The sequence below is a fragment of the Molossus molossus genome, unplaced genomic scaffold (genome assembly GCF_014108415.1).
Source record: "Molossus molossus isolate mMolMol1 unplaced genomic scaffold, mMolMol1.p scaffold_m16_p_2, whole genome shotgun sequence".
Lineage (NCBI taxonomy): Eukaryota > Metazoa > Chordata > Mammalia > Chiroptera > Molossidae > Molossus > Molossus molossus.
In genome coordinates, this window is record NW_023425355.1 from 36,917,947 (window position 1) to 36,942,558 (window position 24,612).

General features: G+C 37.8%; 1 protein-coding gene across 1 annotated transcript in view; it reads right to left on the minus strand.

Moving 5' to 3' along the window:
- Window positions 1-24,612, minus strand: part of GUCY2F (guanylate cyclase 2F, retinal) — a 203,578-nt gene that overhangs the window by 117,376 nt on the left and 61,590 nt on the right. Inside the window, 1 exon segment of the mRNA XM_036270053.1 lies at window positions 5,026-5,122. Coding sequence (XP_036125946.1) covers window positions 5,026-5,122 — 97 coding nt within the window.

A 24,612-nucleotide genomic window follows, 5' to 3' on the forward strand; every position in this document is an offset into this window, starting at 1 on the left:
AGGGTGTGGAGAAAAGGCGACTCTAGTACACTGCTGGTGGGAATGCAGACTGGTGCAGCCACCATAAAAAACAATATGGTGTTACCTCAAAAAATTAGAAATTGAACTGCCACTTGACCCAGTGATCCCACTTCTAGGAATATACCCTAAGAAGCCTAAAACACAAATCAGAAAGAATATATATATCCCCATGTTTGTATCACCACTATTTACAATAGCTGAGATCTGGAAACAGCCCAAGTGTCCATCAGTAGCTAAATGGATAAAAAAGTAGTGGTACATATACACAATGAACTACTCTGCAGCTGTAAGAAAGAAAGATCTCTTAACCTTTGAGACAACATGGAGAGACCTAGAAAGTTTTATCCTCAGCAAAACAAGCCAAGCAGGGAAAGATAAATATCTCATGATCTCACTTATTTGTGGAATATAATGAACATAACAGTCTGAGGAATTGGGTAGACCCAGAGACGTGGACGTACGGTACAGACTGACAATTCTCAGAAAAGGGGGTGGTGGGGGAACATAGAGATAAATCACAGAACTTATATGCATGTACACATAACCAATGGACACAGACAACAAAGTCAGGTATGCGGTGGGGGGGATGGGAAAGAGGGTGTCTGGGGAAAAAAAGAAAAAACGTTTGTAACAAAAATAAATTAATAAAAAAATATTTTAAAGACTCAATTACAATAGAAGGATGTAAAGGCCATAGGAGCATGCACCTTGAGGGCTCAACTGGAGTGATCAGCAAAGTTGTGCCACTGGATCCTACAGTACACCTTCAACAATAGGCCACCCTACAAACCTAGGAGACATTGCCACTCTAATGAATACATAGAAACAATCATAGGGAAGCAGCCAAAATTAGGAGACAAAGAAACATGTCCCAAATAAAAGGGAATAACATAACTCCTGGAAAAGAATTAAACAAAGTAGAGTTAAGCAATCAGATGCAGAGTTCAAAACACGGGTTATAAGGTTGCTCAAGGAACTGGTAAGACCTTCCAGGAACTTAAGGAGACCTCCACGGAACTCAGTGAGAACATCAACAACATAGAAAAGGACCAGTCAGAAATGAAGGCTGCACTAACTGAAATAAAGTATAATTTACAGGGAAACAATAGTAGAGTAGGTAAAGCCAAGAAGTAAACCATTAATTTGGAATATAACAAAGCAAAAAACACCCAATCAGAACAGCAAAAAGAAAAAAGAATCCAAAAAAATAAGGATAGTGTAATGAGCCTCTGGAACAACTTTCAAGCATGCCAACATTTGCATCATAGGGGTGCCACAAGGAGAAGAGAGAGAACAATAGATTGAAAACGTATTTGAAAAAAAATAATGACAGAAAACTTCCCTCACTTGGTGAAGGAAAAAGACATATACGTCCCGGAAGACAGAGAGTGCCAAACAAGATGAACCCAAAGAGGACCATACCAAGACACATCATCATCAAAATGCCAAAGGTTAAATACAAAGACAGAATCTTAAAAGCAGCAAGAGAAAAGCAATTAGTTACCTACAAAAGATCTCTCATTAGATTGTCAGCTACTTTCTCAAAAGAAACTTTGCAGGCCAGAAAAGAGTAGCAAGAGATATTCAAAGTGATAAAAAGCAATGACATAAACCCAACACTACTCTATCCTGCAAAGCTATCCTTTAGAATCGATGGACATATCAAGATTTTCCCAAACAAAAAAAAGCTAAAGAGTTCATCACCACCAAACCAGTACTATATGAAATGTTGAAGGGTCTTCTAGAAGGAAAAGAAGAAAAAAAAGTATGAACAGTAAAATGGCAATTAATACATATCTATCAACAATTAAATTTACAAACAATATGAGCAAGCAGAACAGAAACAGACTCATAGATAATGAGAACGTTTTGTTGCTTGCCAGATGGGTGGGGGCTGGGAGGATGGGTGAAAAAGATGAAGGAATTAAGTACTAATTGGTTGTTAGACTAATGAACCTCAAAAGAAAGCGGGGGGAGGACGGGAAGTGATAAACCAAAGAACGTCTATGCAGATATTCATAAACAATAGACACTGACAATAGTGTGGGGAAGGCTGGAGGGGTGTGGGATTGGGGAGGAGGAGGTCTATGGATAAAAAAAAGGGGGGACCTCTGTAATATATGCAACAATAAAGATGAGTTTAAAAAAAAGATCACCAAATAGATGCAAATCAAAACGACAATGAGGTGTCACCCTACACCTGTCAGAATGACCGCCATCAACAAATCATCAAACAAAAAGTGTCGGCGAGGGTGTGGAGAAAAGGGAACTCTAGTACACTAGAGTTGGAATACAGACTGGTGGGAATACAGGCTGATGCAGCCACTATGAAAAACAATATCATGTTTCCTCAAAAAATTAAAAATTGAACTGCCATTTGACCCAGTGATCCCACTTCTAGGAATATACCCTAAGAATCCTGAATCACCAATCAGGAAGATTATATGTACCCCTATGTTTTTAGCAGCACTGTTTACAATAGCTAAGATCTGGAAACAGCCCAAATGTCCATCAGTAGACGAATGGATAAAAAAGCTGTAGTACAGGCATATAGACCAGTGGAACAGAACTGAAAACCCAGAAATGGACCCAAGGCAATACACTCAATTAATATTTGACAAAGGTGGCAAGAGCATACAGTGGAGTAAAGACAGCCTCTTTAATAAATGGTGTTGGGAAAATTGGACAGCCACATGCAAAAAAATGAAACTAGACCATCAACTTACACCATACACAAAAATAAACTCGAAATGGATAAAAGACTTAAATGTGACCCGTGAATCCATAAAAATTCTAGAAGAAAATGTAGGCAACAAAATTTTGGACATCATACGGAGCAGAATTTTCACTGATACATCACCTAAGGCAACAGAAATAAAGGAGAAAATGAACACATGGGACTACATCAAACTAAAAAGCTTCTGCACAGCAAAAGAAACAATCATCAAAATGGAAAGGCAACCCACTGTATGGGAGAACATCATTGCCAATGATGTATCAGATAAGGGGTTAATTTCCAATATATATAGAGTGCTCATACAACTCCACAAAAGGAAGACAAAGAATCCAATTAAAAAATGGGCAGAGGAGCTGAATAGACACCTCTCCAAACAGGACATACAAATGGCTAAGAGACATATGAAGAAATGCTCAACATCACTAATCATCAGAGAGATGCAAATTAAAACAACAATGAGGTATCAACTCACACCTGTCAGAATGGCCGCCATCAACAACTCATCAAACAACAAGTGTTGGCGAGGGTGTGGAGAAAAGGGGACTCTAATACACTGCTGGTGGGAATGCAGACTGGTGCAGCCGCTATGGAAAACAATATGGTGCTACCTCAAAAAATTAAAAATTGAACTTCCATTTGACCCAGTGATCCCACTGCTGGGAATATACCCTAAGAAGCCTGAAACACCAATCAGGAAGAATATATGTACCCCCATGTTCATAGCAGCACTATTTACAATAGCTAAGATCTGGAAACAGCCCAAGTGTCCACCAGTAGACGAATGGATAAAAAAGCTGTGGTACATATACACAATGGAGTACTATGCAGCGGTAAGAAAGAAAGATCTCTTATCCTTTGAGACGACATGGAGGGACCTGGAAAGTATTATCCTAGGTGAAAGAAGCCAAGCAGAAAAAGACAAATACCACATGATCTCACTTATATACGGAATATAATGAACATAACAGTCTGAGGAATACAGTAGACCCAGATACATGGAAGTAGGGCACAGACTGACATCCCTCAGAAGAGGGAATGGGGGGTGGGGGGTGGGAAGAGATAAACCTCAGAACTTATATGCATGTATGCATGACCAATGGACATGGACAACTAAGCCGGGGACAGGGTGGAGGGGGGGGGTGGGGGGTGCCAATGGGGTAAAAAGGTAAAATATCTGTAACAAAAAAATAAATAAAAATTCATAAAAAAAAATAAAAAAATAAAAATAAAAAAGCTGTAGTACATGTACACAATGGAGTACTATGCAGCTGTAAGGAAGAGAGATCTCTTATCCTTTGAGATGACATGGAGGAAACTGGAAACTATTATCCTAAGCGAAAGAAGCCAAACAGAGAAAGACAAGTTTCATATGATCTCACTTATTTGTGGAATATAATGAACATAACAGTCTGAGGAATGGGGTAGTCCCAGAGATGTGGAAGTGGGGTACAGACTGACAATCCCCAGAAGAGGGGGTGGTGGAGGAGAGATAAACCACAGAACTTATATGCATGTATGCCTGAACAATGGACATGGACAACAAAGCTTGGGACAGGGCGGGGAGGGAGGGGGAGGGGGAATCAGTGGGGGAAAAGGAGAATCATCTGTAACAAAAATAAATTAATTACAAAAATAAATTTAAAAAAATTAAAAATAAAATAAAACAGAATCAAAATCAGAACAGAATCCCTCATGAAACTCAACTCTCCTTCACTATTTGATTCATTAACACAGCTGTTATGAGCACCTGTTATGCTATCACCACCATGTCAGGTGCTATGGGCTAACATTTAACAAATATGTACCCCTGCTCTTGAGGAACTAGCAAGCAAATGTTGAGTCCAAATGTACAAAGAAAGGATATATGATGTCAAAACCACCCTGTTGCTCAAAGTGCACTGCATCACTTCCACATAACTGTTCTATGACAGCACTATCCAATAGAAATGTTACTTGACCCATATATGTAATTTTAAGTTTTCTAATAGGCACATTAAAAACATAAGAAGAAAAAGGTGAGATTAATTTTAATAATAGGCTGTAACCCAATATATCCTAAGTATTATCATTTTGGCATGTAAATAATATATTTTTAAAAATTAATAAAGTATTTTACATGTTTTTGTACTGCCTTCTAAATCCAGTGTGTATTTTACTCTTATAGCCCATCTCAATTCAGACTAGCCACATTTCAAGTTCTCAATAGTCATTTGCTTCTTGTGAATACCATATTAAATAGTACAGCAAGAGAAAGGGAAGCTCCTTACCTTGTTGCCAAAATGGGAGTTAATAAATATCACATCCTCTAAAGTCAGTAGAATTCTGTTGGGTCCTTTGATCTACTGGATTTTATTTATACAACTCCTGAAACAAGCATAGTATCAGAGGATCGTAGAAGGCTGGATGTTTTTCGAACCTAGGGTAAATTTTCCCTATGATGGAAGTTTAAAAATATACAAGATAACTGAGAGACTAACCACACTTGGAACTTTTTCATAGTACCCACAACAAAGAGAGGCAGCAACCATGGTCCTCATAACTTGCAGAGTTACAAAGACCAAAAGAGAAAAGTAAAAATGCTATTAAAGAAACATCAAAGAGATGGGTGAAGGTGGTGTATGGGGATGGTATTTGAGTCCAAAAAAGTGGTGTTCCCACATCAAGGGCAGATTAAAAAACATCACCTCTGAATACTTTTAAAGAACCCAATACCCTTTCTCATGTGCCACAGTATATATTCTAATAATACCAGTGCCAAGAATCATTAATCTTTATTTTATAAACACAAAATACATTAAAGAAACAAAACAAAAGTAAGCAAATTGTGTGGGATCCCCTAGTGTGAGGCAGAGTGGGAACTCAAATCCTTGGTCCCTGGCTGTGGGCCCAGATTTCTGCCCACAAAACCACTTATCTTGCAAAATTGCATCTATGTGTTACCAAAGCAACAGTTTGAAAAGTGGAAAAATTCAATCAGTAGGTTGCTTTGTCTACATAATTCCAAACAAGTGGGCTTACTGGTTTGTTTTTTTCCTGTTTTATTAAATTGTTCTCTTGTCTGAGTATTACATAGACACAGTTTAAACCTGATTCTCTCTAAACATTCTCATTAATTTGCAGTGAATATACTTATTTCTTACAAATCTTACTAGATACATAAAAGTTTATGATGTCTACTCACACAGCCAGGTAGGTCATCTCAGTTGAGGTGACAGGCCAACTTGAGGTCCTGAAGGGAATCTTGGATTAGTCCATGTGGTTGTTTTGTTTTGTTCTGTGTCTTCTTGGGCATCTGACAGCTACTGTTTGGCTTTATTTTTTCCATAACCCCTTACTGATCACCCTGTGGAATGTACTAAAGCTGAGTGCCAGAGTGAGGAAAACAATCACTGAATCAAAGTGCTTTGTCAACTTGGTCTAAGAAATCTACAATGTCACTGTAGCTTTAAGTACCAGCAACCCAATCAGTTTTTCTCGGTGATTCCACTGTTTCATAAACAATTAATGTGTTTCTAATTGTCTGCCAACAAATATGTCCCTATCACTGTGGGAGCTGCTTCCCTGCAGAGAAAATTAAAATAGCCCTGTGGTGAATTCTTGGATAGACCACATGAATCTATTGGCAAAGTAAAGCATCACTCTCTAACTTATCTGTTTCATATGTGTAGTGAACTGTCTTAAAGCAGGCACACCTGTCGAAATAATCATGCCACAGAATACATTCAAGTAGAAAGAGCACTGAACTCCCAATCCAAAGACATGGGGTACAGTGCAGATTCTGTCATTTATTAGCCAGATAACCTTGGATAAATAATTTAACCTCTTCAAGCCCCAGTGCCCTCATCTATTGAGATAATTGACCTTGCATTATCTCTTTCTTTATAGTTGTTTTGAAAATCAAATAAGATAATATGAAATTTCTTTGAAAAATATGAAGCACTATAAAAGTATAGGGGTTCAGTATTATCATTATCATCATTAGTATTACAAAGCATAGAAGAGCTTTATAGAAAGGAGAGACAATCTGTTTCGGATGAGGGAGAAAGGAGTTCAAAAAATCCTTTGTTTTGGGGTGGTTGGGTTCTTTGTACATCCTTCTTTCTGAAAAAAAAACTTAAACAATCATAACACAGAAAATGAAGGAACAGAGAGTCACTCTCCTGCAAGTAATCACCATCTATTACAGAAACTCATCAGCCACTCAGCTCTTCTAATTGCAGCTGTGTGGGCAGAGAGAGGGAGGTAGGCAGCAAAGAGAGGGCATCTTTTGTGTTTTGTTAGCTAAACAACCAAGTGACTCTAAAAAATGATGTGCTTTCTCCCGTTTCTCAGTTTTCGCGACCACTTCAAGTATTGATTGTCTCTAACCCATTTTCCTCTCCAGTCATTTTCATCTCTGCTCATGTCCCTATCCAATTAGTTTCTTCTCTAGGCTTCTTTGCCCTTCAGCCCATAAACTCCAAACAACCCCACCAACCCCATGATTTTTTTTTCTTTTTGCCTTCTTTTTCCAAGAATTGCAGATTGGGTTACTCTAAGTCCAAAGAACCAGTGAGTTCCATGGGAAAGACAAGTGAAACCAGTTATTTGGGGTAGGGTTTCTGATAAATAACACAAACAGCTGAGTGACTCCATTTTCCACCTTACCATGGGGTGTTTTGGTATTGAGTAGCCAGGGCCTATTAGTCCTCAAATTTATGCCAACAAATAAATTAAATTTATTTTCATTAAGTAGCTGATAATGTTATTTAAATACTTTTTATTCTTTGGAAGCAGCTAAATTAAAGACATTAAATTTCTGTTGTGGTAACAAACTGATTTCTCTTGCTGCTTTTAAGATTCTCTCTTTGTCTTTAACCTTTGGCATTTTGATGATGATGTGTCTTGCTGTGGACCTCTTTGGGTTCATCTTGTTTGGGACTCTCTGTGCTTCCTGGACTTGTATGTCTGTTTCCTTCACCAAATTAGGAAAGTTTTCTGTCATTATTGTGTCAAATAGGTTTTCAATTTCTTGCTCTCTTCTCCTTCACGTACTTCCTGTATGTCTGTTTTATTCACCAATTTAAGGAAGTTTTCTGTCATTATTGTGTCAAATAGGTTTTCAATTTCTTGCTCTCTATCTTCTCCTTCAGGCACCCCTATGATGCGAATGTTGGCATGTTTGAAGTTGTCCCAGAGGCTCCTTACACTATCCTCATTTTTTTTGGATTCTTTTTTCCTTTTACGATTCTGGTTGGGTGTTTTATGCTTCCTTATATTCCAAATTGATGGTTTGCTTCTTGGCTTTACCTACTCCACTATTGATTCCCTGTAAATTATCCTTTATTTCAGTTAGTGCAGCCTTCATTTCTGACTGGTTCTTTTTTATGTTGTTGATATTCTCACTAAGTTCCTTGGAGGTCTCCTTAAGTTCCTTTAAGCTCTCACAAAATCCTTCAATGTCTCACTAAATTCCTTGAGTGTCCTTATAACCAATGCTTTAAAATTTGCATCTGATTGATTGCTTATCTCCATTTTGTTTAGTTCTTTTCCTGGAGTTTTGTTCTTTTGTTTCATTTTGGACATGTCTCTTTGTCTCCTCATTTTGGCTGCTTCCCTGTAATCACTTCTATGTATTTGGTAGAGTTGTTATGTCTCCTAGGCTTTGTAGGGTGGCCTATTGTTGTAGGTGTCCTGTAGGATTCAATGGCACAGCCTACCTGATCACCTTAGCTGGGCCCTCGAGGTGCCCTACTCGTGTGGACTGTACACCCTTCTGTTGTAATGGAGTCTTGATTGCTGTTGGCATGTCAATGGGAGGGATTTACTCAGGCTGATCAGCTGTAAGGGCTGGCTGTGCCCACTGACCACTGGCCTCTGACTACCTTGGAGGATCAGCTGTGTAAGGGCCCACCACACAGAGCAAGACTTACTTCAGCAGGCTCTGGTACCCACTGAGTCCACTCATTGAGTCTGTCACTTTTGGAGGTGGTTGGGTTGTGGTGCTTCAATGTGATCTGTCCACTGGGTGTGCTGGCTCTGGGGCAAGGTCAGCCACTGCCTGTGTTCTACCTGTGGCCACCTGGCATAAGCTACAAAGTGATCTGCCATTGGCTGCTTTTTGTTCTGGGCTTGGAGATGCCCAGGAAAAGCCAAGTTGTGAACCAAGGCTGGCTGCTTCTAGTGCCATGCCTGGGGACACTTAACGAGAAGTATGGGGCTTGCTGAGACCAGATGCTGCTTGTTTGAGAGATTTTAGAAAACTCTGTAGCAGGATCCAAGAAAATTTTGTAGCAGGCCAATCCTATGGTAAAGCCTTTGGAAACAGCTTGGGTGGAACTGACAGTCCTGTGCAGCAGGGCCTCAGGGGATCACCATGGCAGGGCAATGAGTGTGAGCCAGGTTGCTGGAGTCCTAGATATGGCATCCATCTGGTAGGGAAGGTCTCACCAAAGAAGCAAAGGCCTCCGCCAGCACCTCTGTCTGAGAGAAAGCTGCTTCTCCAGCCCTAGTCCCGAGACCAAACAGCTCAGTTTTTCCCTGTATGTCTCTGGTGCCTTTCATGCTGCCTGCCCTTGGAGCTTAGAGGGAGCAAGTCCAAGTAAGTCCATGTGCAGGCCCTTTAAGAGGAGCTGCCTGGGGCACACCAGCAGCCTCAGCCTCCTTCAGCTCCAGTTCCTGCTGATTTTTACAGCCAGAAGTTATGGGATTTCACTTCCTGGCATTGGAACCCTGGGCTGGAAACCTGGTGTAGGACAGGGACCCGTTGCTCCTCAGGGAGGACCTTCACAGCCGAGGTATCCTGATTTTTATCCTCCACACATGAATGTTGGACCAGTCCAGCCACGCTTCTTCCCCTCCCACTAGTCTCCATGTGACTTCTTCTTTAATCTTGTAGTTGAGGACTTCCATTCAGCTCGATTTCAGGCGGTTCTGAATGATGGTTGTTCAGTAATTTAGTTGTAATTTTGATGTGGTTGTAGAAAAAGGTAATAACGAGTTTACCTATGCTAACATCTTGACCAGAAGTTCTCTAATTCCCACTTCTATGTCTCTGGGTCTATTTTGTTCATTAGCTTACTTTGTTCATTATATTCCACAAATAAGTGAGATCATGTGGTACTTGTCTTTCTCTGACTGGCTTATTTCGCTTAGCATAATACCCTCCAGGTCACTCCATGTCATCTGAAAGTGTAAGAGATCTTTCTTTCTTATAGCTGCATAGTGTTTCATTATGTATATGTACCACATCTTTTTTATCAACTCATGTATTGATGGATGCTTGGGCTGTTTCCGGATCTTAGCGATTGTAAAATGCTGCTATGAACATAGGGGTACATATATTCTTTCTGATTGGTGTTTCAGGCTTCTTAGGATATATTCCTAGAAGTGGCATCACTGGGTCAAATGACAGTTCATTTTTTTTTATTTTTTGAGGAAACATCATATGATTTTCCATAGTGGCTGTACCAATCTACATTCCCACCAGCACTATACTAGAGTACCCTATTCTCCACATCTTTGCCAGAACTTGTGTTTGATGATTTGTTGATGGCAACCATTCTGGCAGGTGTGAGGTGAAACCTCATATTTGTTTTAATTTGCATCTCTCTGATTATCAGTGAAGTTGAGCATTTTTTCAATTCTCTTGGCCATTTGTATGTCCTGTTTGGAGAGGTATCTCTTTAGGTCCTCTGCCCATCTTTAATTGGATTATTTGTCTTCCTTTTGTTTAGTTGCATGATCACTCTATATATTTTGGAAATTAACTCCTTATCTGATGTATCATTATGTTCTCCCATATAGTGGGTTCCCTTTCCACTTTAGTTGTTGTTTCTTTTTCTGTGCAGAAGCTTTATAGTTTGATGTATTATTTTTTTCTTTGTTTCTCTTGCCCTAGGCTTTGTATCATTGAAAATTCTTCTGCATGTGATGCCGAAAATTTTGTTGCTTACATTTTTTCTAGGATATTTATGGATTCACGAGTCACATTTAAGTCTTTTATCTATTTTGAGTTTATTCTTCTGTATGGTGTAAGATGGTGGTCTAGTTTTATTTTTTTGTATGTAGCTGTCCAATTTTCCCAACACCATTTATTGAAGAGAATGTCTTTACTCCATTGTATGCTTTTGCCAGCTTTATCAAATATTAATTGTGCATAATGTCTTGGGTCCATTTCTGGGTTCTCTGTTCTGTTCCATTGATCTATATGCCTGTTCTTGTGCCAGTACCATGTTGTTTTGATTACAATGGCTTTGTAGTATAATCTGATATCCGATTCCTCATACTTTGTTCTTCTTTTTCATAATTTCTGTGGCTATTCGGTATCTTTTTTGGTTTCATATAAACTTTTGGAGTATATTTTCTAATTCTGTGAAATATGTCATTTGTATTTTAATGGGGATTGCATTGAATCTATACTTTGCTTTGGGTAGTATAGACATTTTAATGATGCTCATTTTTTCAATCCATAAACAAGGTATATGCATTCACTTTTTCTATATTTTCTTCTATTTCCTTTTCCAATGATCTGTAGTTTTCTGCAAAGAGGTCCTTTACTTATTTGGTTAAGTTTATTTCTAAGTATCTTAATTTTTTTTGTTGCAATGGTAAATGGGATTGTTTTTAAGTTTCTCTTTCTGTGTGTTCATTATTGGTGTATAAAAATGCCCAACGATTTTTGAATATTGATTTTGTGTCCTGCTACTTTGCCAAATTCATTTATTCAATCTAGTAGATTTTTGGTGGAGTCTTTAGGGTTTTTTATGTACAATATAATGTCATCTGTGAATAATGATAATTTTGTTCTTCCTTTCCAATTTGGATCCCTTTGATTTTTTTTTTAATGTCTGATTGCTGTAGCTAAGACTTCCAGTACTATGTTAAATAAGAGTGGTAAATAAGACATCATTGTCTTGTTCTTATTCTTAAGGGAAATGCTTTTAGTTTTTGCCCATTGAGTATGATGTTGGCTATAGGTTTGGTGAGACAAAAAAAAAAAAAAAAAAACCTAAATGAAATAAAAAGAGGTATAATCAGAAAAAGAACTACATGAAATAAAAAAAGCAATGTGTCAGATAAAGAATTCAAATCAATGGTTTTAAGGGTGCTCAAACAACTTAGTGAGAACTACAAGCAACTTAATGAGAACTCTTAAGAGCTCAGTAGAAACTACTTCAGCATAAAAAAAAAAGTAGAAGCTATGAATAAAATCAAGTGGAAATAAAAAATTGCATAGCTGATATAAAAAATACCTTGGAAGGATTCAATAGTAGAAGAAGCTGAAGACCGAATTAGCAAGTTAGAAGACAAGGTAGGAAAAAACCCACCCAAATAAAGTAGCAAACAGAAAATAAAAAATTAACAAGCAGGAGGAGAGTTTAAGTGAGCTTTGGACCAATAAGAAACCTAACAACATTTAAATCATAGAAATACCAGAAGGAGTAGAATCAGAGAAAGGGAAAGAGAACCTGTATGAAAAAATAATGATAGAAAACCTCCCTAATTTGGTAAAGGAAAAGTCACACATATCCAGGAAACACAGAGAGACCCTAGCCAGGTGAACCCCAAAAGACCCTTTGCTAGACTCATCATAATTAAAATGGCAAACATTAAAGACCAAGACAGAATCTTAAAGGAAGCAAGAGAGAGACAGAAAGTTACCTACAAGGGAGCTCCCATTAGACTGTCAGCTCATTTCTCAATAGAAACGCTGCAGGCCACAAGGGAGTAACACAAAGTATACAAAATAATGAAAAGCAAGGGTCTGAATCCAAGACTACTCTATCCAGCAAGGCTATCATTCAAAATGGAAGGTGAAATAAAGAGTTTCACAGCCCTGGCTGGTTTGGCTCAGCAGTTAGTGCGTCAGCCTGCGGTCTGGAGAGACCTGGGTTCGGTTCCCACTGAGGGTGTGTGCCTCTGTTGTGGTTTGTTCCCGGCCCTGGTTGGTTGTGCGCGTTGGTCATGCAGGTGGCAGCCACTCGATGTGTCCCTTTCGTGTCAATGTTTCTCTTTCTCTCTCTCTCTTCCTCTCTCTCCTTCCCACTCTACCTGAACAGAAAATGGAAAAATGTCCTCGGGTGAGGATTTAAAAAAAAAAAAGAGTTTCACCAAAAAAAATAAAAGAAAAGAAAAACTAAAAAATTTACTACCACCAAACCAGCACTGCAAGAAATGCTAAAGGGACTGTTGGAATAAGAAGAAGAAGAGGAAGAGGAAGAAGAGGAAGAGGAAGAGGAAGAGGAAGAGGAAGAAGAAGAAGAAGAAGAAGAAGAAGAAAGAGGAACACAGCCATAAAATAAAAATGGTAACTAATAAGTACCTATCAATAATAGCCTTAATTGTAAATGGCTTAAATGCCCCAATCAAAAGACATAGGGTAGCTGATGAGATAAAAACAAACATGACCCATATATATGCTGTCTACAAGAGACCCACCTGACAACTAAAGACATACAGGATGAATGTGAAGAGATGAAAAAATTTTCCAGGCAAATGGAAATGATAAAAAAAAAAAAGGCTGGTATAGCAATACTCATATCTGATAAGATAGATTTCAAAATGAGGACCATAATGAGAGAGAAAGAAAGCCACTGCATAATATTAAAGGGATTGATCCAACAAGAGAGTATAATCCCGGTAAACCTATATGCACAAAATATAGGAGCACCAAAATATATTTTAAAACTTTTAGAGGACTTCAAGGGAAAGATTGATAGCAATACAGTCATAGAGGGTGACTTTAGCACTCCATTGACACCACTTCTAAACAAAAAGTTAACAAGGAAATAGAGTTCCTAAATGATGAACTAGGTCATTTGGACTTAATTGATATTTACAGAACATTTTACCCCAAAGTTGCAAAATATATATTCTTCTCAAGTACACACGGCATATTATCACACATAGGTCATATTTTAGGACACAAAGTAAGTCTTTACAAATTCAAGAAGATTGCAATCATATCAAGCATCTTCTCAGATCACAATGGCATGAAACTAAAAATCAATTACAATAAAAACACTCAAAAATGTTCAAACACATGGAGGCTAAATAGCATGTTATTAAACAACAAATGGGTTGCCAATGAGATCAAGAAAGAAATCAAAAACTTCCTGGACCTAATGAAAATGAATATACAACAGTACACGATCTATAAAACACAGCAAAAGCAGACCTGAGAGGAAAGTTCATAGCAATTTTTTTATTTTAAAATGAGAAAATTCTGGCCAAGACAGGCTTAGTGTCTGGTCCAAATTTATATAGCTACTCAATACACTCTAGACATTCTTTCTTGAAGCTAACCAAAATAGCTCCATCTCACTCCCTACCAAACTTGCATCACATCGTTGTCAGGGGAACCCTTACAAAGAGATACAAAGATGTGGTTTGCAAGATGGAAAGTTAAAACGGGAGCGTTATGGTAGATTTCACTTTTCACTTTCTCTACATATTCATGATTTGAGGGAGGGCCCAACTGTTAAATGAAAAAATTATAAGAAAAGAGTATCATATTAAGCCATCTTTAACCATTTAATCCTGATCCTGAATTAGTTCATCAGAGTATTTGTTCAACTATTAAGGGATTTGAGGGAGGAAGACAGAGAATGATGACGATGATGGTAATTATTAAATAGGAGAGCTCTGATCCACGGAAGAAGGACAGTAAAAATCTGGACTATGGGGCTAAGGGCAAAAAAAAGTGTATCCACTCCATCAGGTCCACTGCTCCAGACCTGTTGCCATGGCCACCTCCCCCAGATTGGCTGCACTGTCCTGGCCTGTAGGTCCAGTTTGCTGCCCAGCTGTGGCGAACAAGTGCAATGACACTGGAGTACAAAGATTTCAAAATGGCGGCAGAGTGGATGGAAGCTACACAGACCATCTCCCAGGACCAAACTGGAATTACAACTAAAAAACAAATCATCGGGAAAAAGCAACAGAAAAGCAGCTTGCGAGGACCATAAAACCAGGGACACTGAATCAATCTTGGTAGGATTGCGAAGGTGCAAGAAAAAGACAGGGAGCCCATGAACAGTATCAGTCAACTGTGAGCAGTACCCTGGAGGTTAAAACCCCAAGCAAGCTCCACAGCACAGAGGACCAAGACAGAGCACTAGATTGGCTCCAGCCACTCACCTTGGGCTCCGGCAGACGGTGAACTGGCCTGGATATGTGTGGGGACACCGGTATTTGGAGGGTGCTCAAAGCTTTTGCTGAGTCACAGATAGGCAGGATAGTGGCCATCTTACTCCTTCCCAGGGCTCAAGGGGGAGGTGGCAGCCCCTCCCTCAAAGACTCAACCCCACCCAGGAGAGCCAAAAAATTCAAATTGAGACTCATTAACAACCAGCATCTGCCTCACCCTCTAAAAATCCTGTTACCCTGAACACCTGAGGGAGTTTTTATTCAACTGAGAACCCAAGGCTCTTTAACTAACTGAGACTAATAGCCTCCAGGCTATAAGCTACAGGCTAACTAAACCTTTTCTTGGGCTTGTAAATCTACCCAGGAATGTAAGACTTGGCAGTGGTGCTTAATGTGATTACTCCCACGCTCATGCAAACCCAGTAGATGGAGCAAAAAAAAAAAAAAAAAAAGCAGAACACCAACACCCACAGGGAAAATTTGGCAGGCTCCAAAACCCATTGACATAGCCAATATGGTGAAACAAAGAAACAAATTCCAAATGAAAAAAACAAGAGACCTCTATCAAAGATGAGATAAATGAAGTGCAGTTAAGCAAGTTAACAGAACTAGAATTCAGACCCATGATCTTGAGGAAGCTCAAAAGCATGTGTAAGGACATGAGCACCATGGGTAAAGACATAGAAATGATGAAAATCAACCAGTTGAAAATTAAAAACCACCAAGAAGAAATGAAAAATGACATATCAGAAATAAAGAACATGTTGGACTATCTAAACAGCAGAGTAGAGGAAGTTGAGGACTGGATCAATAAATTAGAAGACAGGGTAGTTAAATCAACCAATCAAAAAACCAAAAGAAAAAAACAATTATAAAACAGGAAGACAGCTTAAGAGAACTGTGGGACAACTGAAAACGTAATAACATTCACAGCATAGGAGTCCCCAAAGAGAAAGAAAATGAGCAAGGGTTAAAGAATACATTTGAAGAAATAGTGACAGAAAACTTCCCTAATTTGTTGAAGGAAGAAGGCATTCAAGTTGAAAAAGCACAGAGAGCCCCAAGTTAGAAAAACCCTAACAGGCCCACACCAAGACACATAGTAATCAAACTGCCAAAAATTAAAGACAAAGAGAGAATCCTAAAGGCAGCAAGAGTAAAGCAACAAGTTACATACAAAGGAACCCCCATAAGGCTCTCAACTGAATTCTCAACAGAAACACTACAGGCCAGGAGGGAGTGGCATGAAGTAATCAAAATCATGAAAAACCAGGGTCTGAATCGAAGACTACCTTAGCCAGCAAGGCTATCATTAAAAATAGAAGGTGAAAGTGGGATTCATTCCAGGGATGGAAGGCTGGTACAATATTCGCAATTCAATAAACGTGATACACCACATAAACAAAATGAAGAATAAAAACCACATGATCATATCAATAGATGCTGAAAAAGCATTCGACAAAATCCAGCATCCATTTCTGATAAAAATGCTCAGCAATGTAGGAATAGAGGGATCATATCTCAACATAATAAAGGCCATATATGAAAGACCTACAGCCAACATTATACTCAATGGACAGAAACTAAAAACATTTCCATTAAGAACAGGAACAAGACAGGGATGTCCACTTTCGCCACTCTTATTTAACATTGTACTGGAAGTCTTAGCCACAGCAATCAGACATGAAGAAAAAATAAAAGGGATCCAAATTGGAAAGGAGGAAGTGAAACTGTCATTATTTGCAGATGACATGATATTGTACATAGAAAACCCTAAAGACTCCATCAAAAATCTATTAGACTTAATAAATGAATTTGGCAAAGTAGCAGGATACAAAATTAACGTCAAGAAATCGACGGCATTCTTGTACATCAATGATGAACTCACAGAAAGAGAAACTGAAAAAACAATCCCATTTACCATTGCTCCAAAAAAATTACGATACCTAGGAATAAACTTAACCAAAGAAGTAAAAGACCTATTTGCAGAAAACTACAGGTCATTGAAAAAAGAAATAGAGGAAGATATAAAAAAGTGGAAGCACATACCCTGTTCATGGATTGGAAGAATTAACATAATTAAAATGTCCATACTACCCAAAGCAATCTATAGATTCAATGCAATCCCCATCAAAATACCAACGACATATTTCATAGAACTAGAACAAATACTTCAAAAGTTCATATGGAACCAAAAATGACCCCGAATAGCCACAGCAATCTTGAAAAAGAAGAACAAAGTTGGAGGGATCACAATACCAGATATCAGGTTATACTACAAAGCAACGGTAACCAAAACAGCCTGGTACTGGCACAAGAACAGGCATATAGACCAGTGGAACAGAACTGAAAACCCAGAAATGGACCCAAGGCAATACGCTCAATTAATATTTGACAAAGGCGGCAAGAGCATACAGTGGAGTAAAGACAGCCTCTTTAATAAATGGTGTTGGGAAAATTGGACAGCTACATGCAAAAAAATGAAACTAGACCATCAACTTACACCATACACAAAAATAAACTAGAAATGGATAAAAGACTTAAATATGACCCGTGAATCCATAAAAATTCTAGAAGAAAATGTAGGCAACAAAATTTCGGACATCATACGGAGCAGAATTTTCACTGATACATCACCTAAGGCAACAGAAATAAAGGAGAAAATGAACACATGGGACTACATCAAACTAAAAAGCTTCTGCACAGCAAAAGAAACAATCATCAAAATGGAAAGGCAACCCACTGTATGGGAGAACATCATTGCCAATGATGTATCAGATAAGGGGTTAATTTCCAATATATACAGAGTGCTCATACAACTCCACAAAAGGAAGACAAAGAACCGAATTAAAAAATGGGCAGAGGAGCTGAATAGACACCTCTCCAAACAGGACATACAAATGGCCAACAGACACATGAAGAAATGCTCAACATCACTAATCATCAGAGAGATGCAAATTAAAACAACTATGAGGTATCACCTCACACCTGTCAGAATGGCCGCCATCAACAACTCATCAAACAACAAGTGTTGGCGAGGGTGTGGAGAAAAGGGGACTCTAATACACTGCTGGTGGGAATGCAGACTGGTGCAGCCGCTGTGGAAAACAATATGGTGCTACCTCAAAAAATTAAAAATTGAACTTCCATTTGACCCAGTGATCCCACTGCTGGGAATATACCCTAAGAAGCCTGAAACACCAATCAGGAAGAATATATGTACGCCCATGTTCATAGCAGCACTATTTACAATAGCTAAGATCTGGAAACAGCCCAAGTGTCCATCAGTAGACGAATGGATCAAAAAGCTGTGGTACATATACACAATGGAATACTATGCAGCGGTAAGAAAGAAAGATCTCTTATCCTTTGAGACGACATGGAAGGACCTGGAAGGTATTATCCTAAGTGAAAGAAGCCAAGCAGAAAAAGACAAATACCACATGATCTCACTTATATACGGAATATAATGAACATAACAGTCTGAGGAATACAGTAGACCCAGACACATGGAAGTAGGGCACAGACTGACATCCCTCAGAAGAGGGGATGGGGGGTGGGGGGTGGGAAGAGATAAACCACAGAACTTATATGCATGTATGCATGACCAATGGATATGAACAACTAAACCGGGGACAGGGTGGAGGGGGGGGTGCCAATGGGGTAAAAAGGTAAAATATCTGTAACAAAAAAATAAATAAATAAATAAAAATTCAAAAAAATAAAAAAAAGAGAGAAAAAAAAAAATAGAAGGTCAAATAAAGAGATTCCCAGAGGGGGAAAAAAAAAAAAGGCTAAGGAAATACATTAGCATCACACTAGCACTGCAAGATAGGATTAAAGGACTGTATAATTAGGAGACCAAATAGGAAGAAAAATATAACCACACTAAACAAAAATGGCAATAAATAAGTACATATCAATAATCATCTTAAATGTAAATGGATTGAATGCTCCCATAAAAAGAGACAGAGTAGCTGATTGGACTCATCTATATGTTGTTTACAAGAGACCCACCTCACAACAAAAGACTCACATAGGTTAAAAGTGAAGGGATGGAAAAAAATCTTCCAAGCAAACTAAAAGGAAAAAAAAGCTGGAGTAGCAACACTCATATCTGATAAAATATATTTCAAAATGAAGGCCATAACTAGAGACAAAGAAGACCAATACATAATATTGAAAGGATCTATCCAACAGGAAGATATAACCGAGATAAACATATATTCACCCAAAATAGGAGCACCAAAATATATTAAAAATCGTCTGGAGGACTTTAAAGGAGAAATCAATAGCAATACAATCATAACAGGGGACTTCAACACACCACTGACATCACTGGATAGATCCTCTAGACAAGAAACTAGCAAGTAAACAGAGACTATAAATGAAGCACTAGACCAAACGGATTTAATATATATCTACAGAGAATTACACACAAAAACTACAGAATTCACATTTTTCTCACGTGCACATGGGACATTCTCAAAGACAGACCACATGTTAGGGCACAAACTAAGTCTCTACAAGTTCAAGAAAACTGAAATCATATCAAGCATCTTATCAGATCACAATGGCAAGAAACTAGAAATCAATTGCAAGAAGAACATACATAGATATTTGAACACATGGAAGCTAAATAGCATGTTATTAACAATGAATGGGTTACCGAGGAGATCAAGGAAGAAATTTAAAAATTCCTGAAAACCAATGAAAATGAAGACAAAACAACACAAAATCTATAGGATGCAACGAAAGCAGTTCTGAGAGGGAAGTTCCTAGCACTACAGGCTTACCTCAAAAACCAAGAAAAATCTCTAATAGACTATCTAACTTCACAACTTAAAGAACTAGAGAGCACACAAAAAGAAAATCCCAGAGGAAGTAGAAGAAAGGAAATAGTAAAGATCAGAGCAGAAATAAATGGCATATAGGCCAATAAAACAATTCAAAGGACCAATGAAACAAAGAGCTGCTTTTTCGAAAAGATAAATAACATGATGGAATCTTAGCTAGACTCACTAAGAAACAAAGAGAGAACTCAAATACACAAAATCAGAAATGAAAGAGGAGAAGTAACAACTGACACCACAGAAATACAAAAGATTGTTAACAACTACTATGAACAATTATATGGCAACAAATTCGACAATCTAAGTGAAATGAAGAAATTTCTAGAAACACATAGTCTCCCAAAACTGGACCAAGAAGAGATAGAAAACTTGAACAAATGAATAACAACAGAAGAAATTGAAGATGTAATCAAGACTATCCCAGCAAACAAAAGCCCAGGCCCTGATAGCTTCATGAGGAAGTTTTACCGAACATCCAAAGAAGAACTAATACCCATTCTCCTCAAACTATTTCAAAAAATTCAAGAAGAAGGAAGACTTCCATACTTGTTTTATGAAGCCAGCATAATTCTAATTCCAAAACCAGAAAAAGACACCACAATGACAGAAAACTACAGGCCAATATCCCTGATGAACATAGACGCCAAAATCCTGAATAAAATATTAGCAAATCGGATCAAGAAGTACATCCAAAAAATTATTCACCATGACCAAGTGGGATTCATCCCAGGGATGCAAGACTGGTACAATATTCGCAAAACGATAAACGTGATACACCACATAAATAAAATGAAGAATAAAAACCACATGATCATATCAATAGATGCTGAAAAAGCCATTGACAAAATCCTGCATTCATTTCTGATAAAAAGGATCAACAATGTGGGAAAAGAGGGATCATATCTTGACATAATAAAGGCCATATATGAAAGACCTACAGCCAACATCATACTTAATGGGCAAAAACTAAAAGCATTTTCCTTAAGAACAGGAACAAGACAAGGATGCCAAATTTTGCCACTCTTATTTAACATAGTACTGGAAGTCTTAGCCACAGCAATCTGAGAGGAAGAAAAAATAAAAGGGATCCAAATTGGAAAGGAGGAAGTGAAAGTGTCATTATTTGCATATGACATGATACTATACATAGAAAACCCCAAAGACTCCATCAAAAATTTACTAGACTTAATAAATGAATTTGAAAAAGTAGCAGGATACAAAATTAATGTCAAGAAATAGATGGCATTCTTATACACCAATGATGAACTCAGAGAAAGAGAAACTAAGAAAACAATCCCATTTACCATTGTGGCAAAAAAATTAAGATATGTAGGAATAAACTTAACCAAAGAAATAAAGGACCTATTCGCAGAAAACTACAGGTAATTGAAAAAAGAAATAGAGGAAGATATAAAAAAGTGGAAGCACATGGATTAGAAGAATGAACATCATTAAAATGTCCAAATTACCCAAAGCAATCTATAGATTCAATGCAATCCACATCAAACTACCAACGGCATACTTCACAGAATTAGAACAAGTACTTCAGAAGTTCATATGGAACCAAAAAAGACCTCAAATAGCCACAGAAATCTTGAAAAAGAAGAACAAAGTTGTAGCAATCACAATACCAGATTTCAGGTTGTACTACAAAGCCACTGTAATCAAAACAACCTGTTACTGGCACAAGAACAGGCATATAGACCAGTGGAACAGAACAGAGAACGCAGAAATAGATCCAAGGCAATATACTCAATATTTGACAAAGGTGGCAAGAGCATACAGTGGAGTAAGGACAGCCTCTTTAACAAACGGTGCTGGGAAAATTAGTCAGCTACATGCAGAAAAGTTAAACTAGACCATCAACTTACACCCTACACAAGAATAAACTCAAAATGGATAAAAGACTTAAATGTGACTCATGAATCCATAAAAATCGTAAAAGAAACTGTAGGCAACAAAATTTCAGACATCATATGCAGCAGAATTTTCACTGATACATCACCTAAGGCAATAGAAACAAAGGAGAAAATGAACACATGAGACTACATCAAATTCAAAAGCTTCTGCACAGCGAAAGATACAATTATCAAAGTGGAAAGGCTACCCACGGTATGGGAGAGCATAACTGACAATGATATATCAGATAAGGGGTGAATTCCAATATATATAGAATGCTCATACAACTCAACAAAAGGAAGACAAAGAATCCAATTAAAAAATGAGCAGAGGAACTAAATAGACACCTCTCCAAACAGGACATGCAAATGGCTAAGAAACATATGAAGAAATGCTCATCATCACTAATCATCAGAGAGATGCAAATCAAAACAACAATGAGGTATCACCTCACACCTGTCAGAATGGCCGCCATCAACAAATCATCAAACAACAAGTGTTGGTGAGGGTGTGGAGAAAAGGGGACTCTAGTACACTGCTGGTGGGAATGCAGACCGGTGCAACCACTATGGAAAACAATATAGTGTTACCTCAAAAAATTAAAAATTGAACTTCCATTTGACCCAGTGATCCCACGTCTAGGAATATACCCTAAGAAGCCTGAAACACCAATCAGAAAAAATATATGTACCCACATGTTTGTAGCAGCACTATTTGCAATAGTTACAATCTGGAAACAGCCCAAGTGTCCACCAGTAGACGAATGGATAAAAAAGCTGTGGTACATATACACAATGGAGTACTATGCAACTGTAAGAAAGAAAGATGTCTTATCCCTTGAGACTACATGGAGGGTCCTGGAAAGTATCTTTCTAAGTGAAACAAGCCAAACAGAGAAAGATAAGTATCATATGATCTCACTTATTTGTGGAATGTTATGAACATAACAGTCTGAGGAATGGGGTAGATCCAGAGACGTAGAAGTGGGATACAGAGTGACAATCTCCAGAAGAGGTGTTGGCGGGGGGGAGATAAACCACTGATCTTCCATTTATGTATGCATGTACAATGGACATGGACAACAAAGCTGGGGACAGGGCAGGTAGGGAGGGGGAGGGGGTAATCAGTGGGGGGAAAAGGAGAAACATATGTAACAAAAATTAATTAATAAAAAAAAGAAAGAACCAAAAATACAGGCCAATATCCCTCATGAACATAGATGCCAAATTTCTGAACAAAATACTAGCAAATTGGATCCAGCAATACATCAAAAAAAATTATTCTCAATAACCAAGTAGGATTCATCCCATGGAAAAAAGGCTGGGACTATATTTGTAAATCAATAAATGTGATACACCATATAAACAAAATGAAAGTAAAAAAACACATGATCATATCAATAGATGCTGGAAAATCATTTGATAGAATCCAGCACCCATTTCTAATAAAAAAGCTCAGCAATGTGGGAATAGAGAAATCATATCTTGACATAATAAAGGCCATAAATGAGAAACCTACAGCCAACATCATACTCAATGGGCAAAACCTAAAAGCTTTTCCCTTAAGGACAAGAACAAGACAGGGACGCCCACTTTTGCTACTCTTATTTAACATAGTACTGGAAGTCTTAGCCACAGCAATCATACATAAAGAATAAATAAAAGAAATCCAAATTGGAAAGAAGGAAGTAAAACTGTCATTATTCACAGATGACATGATATTATACATAGAAAACCCTCAGGACCCCATCAAAAATCTACTAGGCTTAATAAATGAATTTGGCAAAGTAGCAGGATACAATATTAACGTCAAGAAATTGACAGCATTCTTGTACACCAATGAGGAACTCACAGAAAAAGAAACTAAAACAATTCCATTTACCATCATTGCAAAAAAATTAAGATACCTAGGAATAAACCTAAGCAAAAAAGTAAAGGAGCTATTTACAGAAAACTACAGGACATTGAAAAAAGAATTAGAGGAAGGTATAAAAAAGTGCAAGCACATACCTTGTTCATGGATTGGAAGAATTAACATCATTAAAATGTCCATATTACCTAAAGCAATCTATAGATTCAATGCCATCCCCATCAAAATACCAACAACTTATTTCACAGAACTAGAACAAATACTTCAAAATGCATATGGAACCAAAAAAGACCCGGAATAGGCACAGAAATCTTGAAAAAGAAGGACAAAGTATGTGGGATTACAAAACCTCATATCAGGTTATACCACAAACCTAATATAATTAACAGAGCCTGGTACTGGCACAAGAACAGGCATATTGATCAATGGAACAGAACAGAGAACCCAGAAATGGACCCAAGACATTATGCTCAATTAACATTTACCAAAGGTGGCAAGAGCATACAATGGAGTAAAGACAGCCTCTTTAATAAATGGTGTTGGGAAAATTGGACAGCTACATGCAAAAAAATGAAACTAGTCCATCAACTTACACCATACCCAAGAATAAACTCAAAAATTAATAAAAGAGTTAAATGGACTCGAGAATCCTTAAAAATTCTAGAAGAAATTGTAGTCAACAAAATTTTAGACATCATACGTAGCAGAATTTTCACTGATACATCTCCTAAGGCAACAAAAACAAAGGAAAAAAATGAACACATGGGACTACATCAAACTAAAAAGCTTCTGCACAGCAAAAGAAACAACCATCAAAATGGAAAGGGAACCCACTTTATGGGAGAGCATAACTGCCATTGGTACATCAGATAAGGGGTTAATTTTCAAAATATATAGAATGCTCATACAACTCAACAAAAGGAAGACAAAGAACCCAATTTAAAAAATGAGCAAAGAAGGTAAATAGACACCTCTCCCAAGAAGACATAGAAATGGCCAAGAGACTTATGAAAAAATGTTCAACATCACTAATCATCAGAGAGATGCAAATTCAAACAATGAGGTATCACCTCACACCTGTCAGAATGTCCGCCATCAACAAAT